The 13,099-nt window shown below is 40.4% G+C and overlaps 1 protein-coding gene across 1 annotated transcript; it reads left to right on the top strand.

The window, feature by feature from the left end:
- Nucleotides 1-3,646: 3,646 nt before the first annotated feature.
- On the top strand, nucleotides 3,647-4,823 carry tnnt2c (troponin T2c, cardiac). Its single transcript, XM_053861781.1, has one exon. It carries the CDS (start codon nucleotides 3,843-3,845, stop codon nucleotides 4,692-4,694), a length of 852 nt encoding a protein of 283 aa, XP_053717756.1. The 5' UTR covers nucleotides 3,647-3,842; the 3' UTR covers nucleotides 4,695-4,823.
- Nucleotides 4,824-13,099: the final 8,276 nt, after the last annotated feature.

The raw sequence follows: 13,099 nt of genomic DNA on the forward strand, positions 1-13,099 counted from the left end.
ATAACGTCTGACGTTGGTGGGCGTGGTTGAAGTGCAGAAGCGCGTGAGATGCATGTGACTGGAGCGCAGAGGGCGTGGTCACGTGTCCGATGGGCGGGCTTACGTCATCTGCGCGCCCCTACAAGGTGACGTCGCTTTGGCTCCTTAAAGGTACAGTGTCACTCGTATATTTTCTATTATTTAGTTACTTCAGAGTTCTCGGGTCGCAGTCGACGATAAATAACAAAGACCAACATTTTTTTTCAGACTTCTCTTTCCCACTGTATTCTGCTGTCCGTTCCATCTTTCCTCACTGACGACACCGCCTAGTTAAGTTAAGCACTTTATCAAATACCACGGAAAACATCGATTATTAGACGTTTATTTATGAAGCTGCTGAACATACAGTGTCCTGCGTACGGTGCACGGTTGTAGACTGACTCACAGAGAGACTGCATATGCTTGGGTGACGTTGTGTTTTCAATTTTTCGGTGTCGCCTCGTGGGCACCTGAGATGACGTTTCATCGACTCATCATTTCTCATGAATCCAAAACTTTCCAGAGAACCCTTGAAGGTCATGCTGGGTTTAGTGTGTGCAATAGTATACTTCGTTTTGTACTCTTGTCTTCACCATTTTGGAATGTTATTGTAAATTTTGGCACAGTCTTAAAAAAAAAAAATCCCTGCAGTGCACAATAACCATTGCCAGATGGTGCTGTTGCTCCATTACAGGGAACTGGCGCTGACCATAACCGTTGTCAATAGACAGAAGTAGGAAGAAGATCAGAAATAGTAGAGAGAGTATATCAGGGACAGCTCGAGTGGAGAAAAAAAGCTAGAAGTACATTTTGGACCAAGAATATTGTCAGTATAAGCAAAAGGGAGGATGGTCATCTTCACCTTTTGAAGACACAAAATGTGAAGGGAAATACAAGACAAGAAACTTCATGGAATATAATTCACAAAGTGCTTTTAAGACAACAACATGCAAAGGATATTGTCGACGCTCTGTAACACCATAGGTTGTGTATGCACTCACAGAGAGACGTGAATGTGGTTGACTGTTGTCTAGAATCAAGTAGACGTTTGGATAAAATTACATCAATCTTTTTTATAAAATGAAGGTATGTTTTAAAGTTGGTGGTACACTTGTCTACAGCGTCTACAACACATTCAAAGCTGCCATCAAGGAAAGAGTAAATATTTTGTAATACCAGTCATTCGACATCCCTTATTACCGTCGATTTGTTTATCCCACTCTTTTTTATCATCCTGTTCAACTATGTGAACTATCCCGGGAGCCGCTAATAATAGGCATCCTCATTTGCTGCTTTTCTTTGCCGACGGACACAGTTGTCTCCCGCCACCAGCCTTGGTTACACTGGGCCACCTGCTGCTTTCATGTTGAGCGCGACTCTCTTTGTTTTGTCCTTATTTCCGATGAATTTCACCTCCTCTTTTCCTCCTGCGGTTTCATGGTAACGCTGAAATGTATCCCTCCGGAGACAATGCTTTGCTATCTGCAGGGTCGCAGCGTCGCAGACTTTATCCCAAGGAGGCGAGAAGCTCTTTAATTGGGATTCCCAGACACGCCAGACCACCTGCCCCATTCTGTCACTTAGCTCATCCCCCTATGGCCTTTCCAGTGGATGAGTCAAGAAATGTAAACTCTTGACATCACTGTTCGAACGTTGCCACGTGGGAACAATTAACGCTTAATCAAGCCAGGGAGCAAGAATGTTTTAATTACATTCCTAAAGGGGAGACACGACAAGTCCGGAGCTGTAAATCTGTCTGCTCAACGATTGAGAGGCCGAGTGCTTCGTGTGGTTTTGTCTAAACACAAAATGGAAAAACGATAAATATAAGCAACGGCCTGTGCACCGTGTATATATTTGGCAAGACTGTTCCTGTGTGAAGAATAACCAGTTGTTTACTCATATGGTCAAGGACATTCGGGAGGATCATAGAGAAGAGCTCTACTGGTTTTAACATATTCAAAAACTTTTACAGTGCAAATTTCAATTCATGTAATGAATATAGAGGCTTACTAAAGTACACTAAAGAACCGTGGTAGCAAACTTGGGGAGGGCTCTAGTTGGGGCGCTCATTCCCCAATTGTCGAGCCTAGTGCAACTGTTTAATTGTATAAGAATATTTGCCACAAGAAGCCACATTTTTCAATTTGAATGAATTTGGTATGTTACTGAATCAAATGATGGACCCATACATACATTTAAACACCAAAATATTGTTTATTTTGAAGCATTTTGACAATGGAACAATAAATCACGATGGTGGCTATATTCAAGTTTTTATATCACCTTATTTAAACTATAGCTCTTTTAATGTCTTGACAATATTTGTACGAGAATTTCAATTTAATAAGAATTTCAAGTACATTCATAATAGTGGAAACTCTGGCCATTGTGTAGCGGAAAACATCCCTGAACCAAAGCAAACAGATGCTTTTGTTGCTTTTGTTCAGGGATTCCTCCATGTTTGTTGTTGTTGTTATCATCCTAGCTGCCATGTGTCTTGTGCATCAGTGTGATCAGTGGACCAGGAACTCCTGCACTTACAAAGGTTCCTGTTGTCTGGAGAGCAAACTGTTAAATTAAATGACACGATTAAAATTAAATAACACGTTAATTACAATTAATTAATTAATCACAACTAACCTGTCAAAGTCCCACCACTAATATATATATATATATATATATATATATATATATATATATATATATATATATACCAAATTATTCTTTCAAGCTGACCATCATTATTGTAGTGACAAAGAAAATCATTCTGTCTTCATAAGACTGAAGAGTTTGGTCCAAAAATGAACCCAAATGATAAACAAATACTGAACAATGTGGAGCCTGGATCCACTTAATGAACTTCTTTTCAGTCAGCTGTTCATCGTGACCCTGAATTTAGTATTGTATTCTGTTTTTGTCTGTCTTGAGGTTAAGCTCTTACTTTGGCTCTTGTTCCTGTCCTGATTCTCTACGAAAGTTTGATGTTCTTTTTGTGAGTCATTTTGCCCGTATTATTCCACTAAATGACACGTACCGTAACATGTCATTTTCAAGTACAAAGCCTTGACTGTTTCACAAAAAGCACTGTGTGAGCCTCTTTGATATCTTCTTCAAGTTTATGTTGTATAAGATTTGGTTTTGCTTTTACTGTACATTGTTTTTTTCTTTTTTTTTCTTTTTTTAAATGAATGAGCATGGAACAGACAGTGTGGCAGCTGAAACTTCCCGTCATGAAAATCCTCAAAGCCCATGATGACCTTAAAAGATTGCGACTTGCTTTGTAAAAGGATATTCACAAGCATCTCATGCTATGCCAGGGTGGCTATTAAACTATTATGGTGTGTTAGCTGCTTATGCAAATTCGAAGCTTTGAACCCAGGCTATATTTTGACCAAATCTGAGAGTCTTGTGTCATGGGCACCAGGCATGGCAGGGACTCCAGACGACATTTGTCTGAGATGAAATGATGTGTCCCTTTGTTAGAAGCGCAACAAATGTTTGTCCGTGCATCTGCTGTGAATCTGAAATAGTCTCTCATCTTGCCCCTAGAAAGGAATGAGGAGTGTCTGGGGGTCAGTCGAGGAGGGGGATCTAGGGGATGAGAGGGGGTGTGAGTCTGAGAAGACTTGTAGAAGAAAATAGACTCTCCCATCTGTCGCAGAACCTGCCCTGCTGCTGACCTACACTCTAGGGACTTTGGGCAACCCTTGGTGGTCACATGGTAGAGGGAAAGCCTTCAAAAACCGGGAGTGTCCACTCGAGACCTCAGTCTTCTTCCAGTGCACCAGACTGGTCAAGTGAAACGCCTCTGAGACGCCATCATGTCTGACACTGAGGAGATTGTGGAGGAGTACGAGGAAGAGGAAGAGGAAGAGGAGGAGGAAGAGGAGGTGATTGAGGAGGAAGAATGTGAAGAAGAGCAAGAACTGGATGAGGATGAAGAGGAGAAAAGAGAAGACCTTTCAGAAGAGAACGAGCACGAGGAAGAGTCCAAGCGCCGACCGAAGACCACTTATGTTCCAAATATTGCTCCACCAAAGCTGCCAGATGGCGAGAAAGTGGATTTTGACGACCTCCACCGTAAGAGGGTGGAAAAAGACTTCAACGATCTTCAGACCCTCATCGAGCTGCATTTCACCAATCGCCAGAAGGAGGAGGAAGAGTTGATTGCCCTGAGGAACCGCATTGAACGCCGCCGCTCTGACAGGGCTGAGCAACAGCGCGTCCGTGCCGAGCAGGAACGTGAGCGGCAGGCCAGGCTGGCGGAGGAGAGGGCTCGACGTGAGGGGGAGGCTGCCAAGATAAAAGCAGAGGAAGAGGCCAAGAAGAAGAAGATCTTCACAAACAAGTCCTTCGGTGGATACCTCCAGAAAGTGGACCAGAGGAAAGGGAAGAAGCTGACAGCACGAGAAGAGAAGAAGAAAGCCCTGTTGGAACGTCGCAGACCTCTGAACATCGACCACCTGAACCAGGAAAAGCTGGCAGAGAAAGCCCACGATCTGTGGGAGTGGCTCCATCAGCTGCACGCCGAGAAGTTCGAGCTCGCTGAGAAGCTCAAGAAGCAGAAGTACGACATCTATGTGCTCCGCAACCGTGTCAGTGACCACCAGAGGGGCTCCAAGGCAGCAAAGACCACCCGCGGCGCAAAGGGCAAGTCTGGCTCCTGGAAATGAAGAAGAGCCGCAGTTTTTGGACTTTGAGCCTTCTGAACTCAACTTGCGTTGCATGAACCATCCTCAGTCAAAGTCCTTTGCACTGAGTCATTCAAATTTGTATCCAAAGTGTAATTATGACAGTCAAATATGTGTGTGTTGAAGCTCTTTATTAAATCTGAGTATTTGGTGGGGTCATTCCAAGTACTCCACCAGAATGCTTTGTTGTTGCTTTTTTATTTCCTCAAACATGTCCTTGATAGGAAAGTAAGGTTTGACTGTCTTTAGCTTCTTCCGACATGAACAATGTGGAAGTTTGCTGACAATGAGCCAGGGTTGGGTTGCTGCTGGGTAAACAGGTGCTGAGCAGCTGCCTGTTTTGGGGTGCTAATTTAGGCTGCTCTGTTTTACAGCCCAAAAACTCACATGTAGCATGATGACCTGTGGATTCGTGTCTAGTCATATACAACATGACTAAAATTAAAGTTCACATTTTCTTTTTTTATTGCTAACCTGCCTCATTCAGTTGTCCTTGAATGTTGACCGTTAGCTTTAGCTTCATTTTAAAGAATGGGACAAAACTTTTGATACATTTTATTTTGTCAGAATTACTATTCTCTACATTATTTCCTCTCATTTTACCGTTTAATTTATAAATGTAGTTTCAAAAATAAATGCAATTTCATGAACAGCCAACCTATTTCACATTAAATATTATTTGGTGTCACTTAATCGTCATGACATGGGACTGTTGTTCCTTGCTTGAAATGCATGTTTCTAGCTCCATCCACGAAATTCAATGACAGTAATAAATCAGTGACTACAAGAGAATGTACTGGTCAGCTGCTGACCTGTCATCACTTAAGAGAAATTAAACGGGTGGTATATTGTGTTGTTTATGTTTATGGCTTTTTGTTTATTTATATATATTTTTTCTCAAATTGTAATATACTTACGTACAACTGGATTGACTTTGTTACTATAATTACAATTACAATGTCGGTTTTTGGACGCCGAATTCTCCACCCCTGATCTTCATTGTCTCTTACACATCTGTATTCATTGTACGTACAATAAGTTGTCCCAAAGAATGCTAGTTGCACATCATGTCCATAGAATGGCGCTAAAGTACAGACAATTGTAAGAAGTGAGGAACAGTGACCAGTGTTTTCACAGCTTTTCTCCAATTGCTTTGAGCCTGAAAAGATTTCCCGAACTTGACGACGGCCTTAAATATTGTTGAGGATGTTAAAGTTCAGCAAAAGCAAGTAGAAGATGCCAGGGGCCGACACTGGAAACATTCCTCCACCCCGCGGCGTGTAATAGCCCCTCACCTGCCTTTTTGGTGTTGTGCTCTCAAGGCTGTGACGAGCCATTAAATCACCCTTCAGATAAGGCTTTTGCCATCTGGTTACCATGGAGACAGGGAGATACCGCCGGCTGTGGGGTCTTTATACCACCCCCCGTAGGTTCAGCTCCACCACACATCATCATCTTCGTCCTGGGGGGCCGGTACTGATGTACGAAAAGTTAATTTGAGCACTGAAAAAAACAACGTTAAGTCATTCCAAGGGGACATTCATCAGCTGTCAGTGTGGTGAGTTTACACGTCTATCATGCAACACTCACAGTGTAACAATTAAAACCTGTTTACCCCATAAAACAGGGGGCTTCAAACCAGGCCTGAAAGGGTCCGGGTGCTTTTTCATCCAACCAGTCAAGCACACTCAGTTGAACTGACCTGGTGCCAGTTGAAACAAGCACAACCAGACCTATTACGTCAAAAACCTGCACCAGCCCCAGCTCTTTGGCGACCAGTGTGAAAACCCCTGCCCTAAAGCAACACAACTCGGGCACCTCTGGGGAACCAGCTTCGATCTGTGTGGCGGTGTCTGTTTTCTTCCCACGGTCCCAAATCCCACAGAGGCTAGTCAGTAACCATTAATTGTTGTTGTTGTGAATTTATATATATATATATATATATATATATATATAAATATATATATATAAATATATATATATATATATATATATATATATATATATATATATATATATATATATATATATATATATATATATATATACCACAAGCCCCCTAATCTGGTACATTAACTGGAATAAACAGGACCTCAGTTTTTTTCCAGCAATTGCCGGTTAATGCCTGTTATTCAGTGTAATTTTTCACTGTATACTGATCCATAAACCTGTCTTTTCTCGCGTGTAGCTATGAATGGCTTCCGCACACTAATCCAATGCATACATTGGATTAGTGTGCGGAACACCAAGTGCAAAGTGCACAACATTGATTGTATGTTCTCGTATCTTGTTAGAATAATAAATATTATTATATTCTAAAATAGATTTAGTCACACCTTATACTGTCTACCTAGTAAACCGCCGGCCCATCCCTCCTTTTCCTCACACTATATCCCCTTTCTAGAATGTATCATTCCTTCACTAGTATTCTCTTTAAGGAGACTTTTTGATGTGTCTTCATAGAATCTCTGCCTTTACTTGCAGTTTTGTCAAAATCATTTTTTTACTTCTGTTCTGCCTAATACACTCTAAATGTATTCTGCATAACGCACGATAATTTTGTAATGTTTTCATCCACACGCTATAAAAGCTTAAACGTTTACTCAGAGCCAGTGTGACTTCAGGCTCGGTTCAAGGGACGTACTCAAGTGGTTCAGCCCTAATTAAAAGCCATAAAAATGTTTTGTCATAGTTCTCCCAAGCAGTGGCTTCTGCGAGGCACACATGCTTCCAAGTGTTGGTTTATGTAATGAAATTATGCCCAATACCGCTGGGGAATGTGAGGGAGAGAGAAGTCGCACAGCCTTTAGCCTGCAGATAAATTCACCTCCCCTGGAGACGCGGCTGCTTGGGCTTCTCTCCAGCCTCCTCTAAATTGAGGAGGGAGTTAGTCGCAAAGAAAGACATAAGGGAGATTTGGGTTATATGACAGGACATTCATCTGCTTGCTTCCTCAACATTCTCTGTGTGTAAAAGCTGGATCCCTCTAGGTGCTTTAAGAATGTAATGTCACCATACATCCTCCTGTTGCTGCTTTTCAGCTGCTGGACTGGTGCTAATACTGAGCAATAACTGCGAAGCCATAAGCATGTTAACCATGAAGTATCTTATCATGTGAAGACCATAAAACAACTTCGGATTCCATAGGTGGACCTGAGGAGGACCATGTCTCCTGTGACCCCCGTTTCCATCCGGGGGGTCAATGTGGATACGGTCGAGGACTATAAATATATATATATAGTCAATGAACTGGACTGGGCTTGGGACACTGAGGCCCTTTACAAAGAAGGGCAGAGTCGTCTCTACTTCTTGAGGAGGCTCAGATCCTTCAACATCTGCGGGACAATGCTGAGGATGTTTTATGAGTTGGTGGTGTCCAGCGCAATTCTGTTTGCTGTGGTTTGCGGGTGATGTGGTGGGGGTGAAACTGAACTCCTTAGAGAGGGTTATGGAGAGAGGGATGCTAAGGAGCATCCTGGACAACATCACCCACCCCCTCCATCAGCTCCTGGTCCAATACAGAAGCACAGCTCTACAGCAAAGACTGAGCGCCACAGGAGGTCCTCCCTTCCTGTGGCAATAAAAATGTACAAATCATCCCTGTAAAATTTACAGTGAAGGATTCTTTGGCACGATACTCTGTTCATTCTGTTCTTCAGTCTGCATTTTCTTGCACATTGTTTATACAATTTTCTCTATAGCTTTTTGCACTTTATTATTTTTTTTTTCATTTTATAGTTATATGTTGTGTACAGAGCATGTTACAAACAGAATTTCCCTGGGGATTAATAAAGTTTTCTGATTCTGATTAGACATTCTTCTCCATTCATAAGCTTCATGTATGATAGTAGTCTCAAGTATAAACATTAAATTGAATATTGAGAACCCTGTGAAAATGTTCATGGCCACTTACTGCACTAGATTTTTGAGAGTCTCAAAATAATGTGATCACATTATATTGAGACTCATTCCAATCATCTTTCATTATGGTAACTTAACTTAACAATGACTCGTTCACCTATTTGTCATTCAAATAGCCTGAGCTAAAAAAACTTGCCTCTGTACCTTATACACGCTATACATCCAGATTCAATTCCAGAACATCCAAAATATGTATGTTCTTTGACTCTATCATATCCTGGACATTCAAATTCAAGTTATTTAGCTACGAGAAACAGAGACATTGATGATCACATGACTCTCCTCAGAATAAAATATCGGTAATGTTTAATTAAATTAATTGTTGGTTAGCACATTCAGGCTTGAATTCCATCTAGAGGCAGCTTAAATGTGGATTAACAACTCAAAAAAGGACTTGCTTTGCTGACTCACGTAGTTGCTTTAAATAATGGTAATTTGCCTCATATTCGACCATCTTAAATTAGTGTTTCATGCAAGTCACTCCAATCGGTTGGTCAGTTGATTTTAACAGGAGGACATATAAACTGTATATATTTTAACTACAGAAACACACTGAGGCCAGCAATCTGGAGTTTCATTATTGCAGTGAATGGGCTTGTAAGTTTGTTTCCCAGCTCAGACAGGGAGTACGTTTGAAAGCACTCTGCGAGTCTATCGCCCGCTGAGAGGTCTCTCAAACCTGATGTCAGCACACAGGTCAGAGCTGTTACTCACCAGTGGAGCAGAGGAGTGGAGGCCATTCATTCAGACAAAAGCAGCCCAAAATATACTGTACACGACTGTGTCTGCTTTTTGCTGCCTCTCCAGGAAATGCTGCGCTCCTGCCTGAATTGATGAACGTTGAACTACTTTTTGCGGACAATTGAATTTTACAAATTCAGATGTGTATATGTTCAGCCGTCGAGTGAGAGTTCTAAATGTGCCTTGAAAGAAAGCAAATGCCTGCCACATCAGTCGTCTTAGCTAATTTATCCTTTCGGATGCCAGTAAAGCAGAATGATCTAGTGACTGAATCATCGCCACCTGATATGTGGCTCCATTTATATTCAAGCTCACATCCTCTCGGGCAGTCCGGGAACTCATCCGCCTCTGCCCACCATGTGAATTTACAGAGCAGCTGGAATGTTCCATTCGCGCACTGCCCTCTTATCATAGCCTATTATTACCACCAGCTCTTCGTCACGGTGACGGTGGCATCTATTTGAATCTGCAGCGAGAACTATTGTTTCCTAACACCAATGTGCCCACAATGCCTTAATTCAGGGAGTTGTTTTTAGCTCAAGCAACGATGAGTCACTGGAGAACCAACCGCAGTTAGAAACTCTATTGAAGCTTCCATCATCAGAGGTACGTGAGAAGGACCTAATGGATGACATATGGGAATGCGATAGGAATTTAACACAACAAATTATTCCAGACAAGGCAAATTTAAGCTTCCGCTTCTTTACAAAGTTCAAGTCATTGACTTTTCTTTTTTTCTTGCAATATGTTCATGCCTAACATTTGCATCTTGAGAGGTCAGTTATTTCGGATGACTCCTGAAAGACTCCCAGTTGTGACTTGGAGGTCCAACTGGAAGGAGTAGAGCCCGACTACGCTGGAGAAATATTGTCGCTTGGTTGACTTTGGAACGCCTCTTCCAGCTCCTCCCACGGGAGTCTTGATCTGTAGACTCCAACCACTCCCACTGTTAATCTGACATCTGGTAAAGAGAAGAACATTTGGGCTGTATGTAGCTTTTTTGCTTGTTTCTATGCAGTATAATTCAAAATAATTTAGAAGCCCTGTCACAATCTGTGTTTTGTTTGTGTTTATTTGGTGAATAAAGTACTCAACATCCAGGTGACCAACGTCCTCTTTCTTTCGGCTTCCCGCGAGAGATCATTCATTAGGGCCAAACCACAAATCAATTGGCTGGTGAGGAGTAATGAGATACGGCTCATAGTCGTGGAGTACAACATCTATTTTTAGCAGCCGATGCTACAGTGTTCCTCTCCTGTCACCTTTCAGACTTATGCTTCATAAAGCACGCAACCTTTCATCTCTTGACGGCTTGCTCTTCTTAAGAGCTTTGTGTTTGGCTGCCCATTAAGAGTTGACAGCTTCCGCAGCTGCACTTGGGATTTTGCTGAACATTTCTGTGGGTAATCATCCACACACATCATTCATTTTATTCACATTATATATATATATATATATATATATATATATATATATATATATATATATATATATATATATATATATATATATATATATATATATATATATATATATATATATATATATATGTATGCTGTCAGTCGATTAAAACAATTAATACAACAATTAATCACATTTTTATGTCATATCTGCTAAAAGTCTCCTAAAGAAATTTGAGTTCTAGGGTATTTAAAAAATTGTAGTGCATGACTAATCAATTGAATACAGTAAGAAGAGAAGATTTGAAATCCAATTTTTTATTGGTGAACTGTGCTTCATGAATGAAATCCAAAAGTAAAGTTCAAGCACATCCGCAACCCAGTGAGGCCAGGTGCATTATTCAAAAATGTAAAACAAATACAGCAATATGGTTAAATAAATAAAATAAAGCTGTCTTCAAAAATGTAAAACAAATACAGCAATATGGTTAAATAAATAAAATAAGTCTGTTTTCAAAAATTTAATACAAATCCAGCGATTCAGTTAAATAAATACAATTCTGAAATCAAATAAATAATAAAATAAAGGCTGTCTCAAATAGGCAAGGAAGCGCAATACAGCAATTCATAAATGAATAATAGAAGTATGACACGCCTCTAAAAGAGGCAAAATGAAGAACCGTTGATACTACTTAATTGCGTTAAATTTTTTAACGCGTTCAATTGTGGCATTATATATATATATATCTATATATATGTATATATACTGATGCACAAGACACGTGGCAGCTAGGATGATAACAACTACAACAAACATGGAGGAATCCCTGAACAAAAGCTAACAAAAGCATCTGTTTGCTTTGGTTCAGGGATGTTTTTCACTACACAATGGTCAGGGTTTCCACTACTCTGAATGTATTTGAAATTCTTATAAAATCTAAATTCTTATACAAATATTTTCAAGACATTAAAAGAGCTTTAGTTTAAATAAGGTGATATAAAAACTTGAATATCACCACCATTGTGATTTATTGTGCTATTTTAGTGTATTCTGTCTTATGAAATCCATTACATATCCTATGAAATGTTATGAAACCTATATCTATATACAATATTTTGTATTGTTTATATTATTAATTCAAATCATTAATTCAGTCCTTCTTCTCGTTTTTCCCATTTTCTTGGTTTTCTTTCTCATAACTCACTGCACAACATGACAGCTGGACGGGGATTGCGCTGTCCGTGGAAGGGCTCAGCTAGCTGGTGCTGCAGGAAGGCCAAACACACTCTTCTGCCCTCCTTTCCTTTGCAAACATGTATTTTCTCCCTAATAATGACTAGTGTTGTGAAAGTTGCAGTCCTTCCTGATAAACACGGACCACAATAAGCTTTCTGGCAAGACAAAGGTTTAATTACAAGGATCAGCGCTAAAAGCTCTGCCAACTTAAAATACACACTATACACTATAAATAACTTTATTAAGCAGGTTCAATACGATATATTTTTTTTATCACATTTTCAAACTACTGCATTGATTCTATCCCTGTAAATTAAACAATGAGCTTTAGAGATTTGGTGAGCTTTCTCCCTCATCTGTATGACATATACAGTATACAGTGCAATATGGAGAGACATGAACAAGTTCTGCTCGCTACAGGTGACAATATTGTTCCTACAAGGTCCACGGACAGGCCAACATGATAGATAAAGGGCAACACAGCAGTAAGATGCAGCCAGGGCAAGTGTACATTTGCGTTTGAGATGGTAAGCAGGAGACGTGACACCCCCCAAACCCTCCACGGATGTGTCATGACTGTGGGGCCCCTTATTTTGTGTTGGACAGAAACCGTTTCTTCGGGTGGCTCAAATAATTTTGAGGCATGTGACTGCTGTATTTTGTAAATTGTTTTAGAACAACATGTCAGAGGTATTTCCTGTATTTTTATGGAAATAACTTTGTTGTTTTGTAAATTGTTTCAGAAAACGTTGCCTTGTATTTGCATTCAAATGTATCAAAATGGTTTGCTTGACATTTCTTTGGCTTTGACGGGAAGGTGAATAATTTTGTCCTCTTCCAATATGACTTATTTTTTTTAACTCATTCATGTAGCTGTGGTTGTGCTGAGATAAATACAGAAAAGCAGGTAAGGCCCTGCCCCCAGTGTGTTGTCTGTGCTTCGAAAGCAATACCTCGAATTTGTAGAATCTGCAGATATATTGCTGACAAAAGCAGTTGTGCAAGCATGGTGTTGTTGGCAGACGTTGAATGTAACTATCAAAGTAATTTATAATCTACCTTTACTTAAATTTGAAAGTTAAGTTCGT

This window comes from Synchiropus splendidus, chromosome 4 (assembly GCF_027744825.2).
Source record: "Synchiropus splendidus isolate RoL2022-P1 chromosome 4, RoL_Sspl_1.0, whole genome shotgun sequence".
Lineage (NCBI taxonomy): Eukaryota > Metazoa > Chordata > Actinopteri > Syngnathiformes > Callionymidae > Synchiropus > Synchiropus splendidus.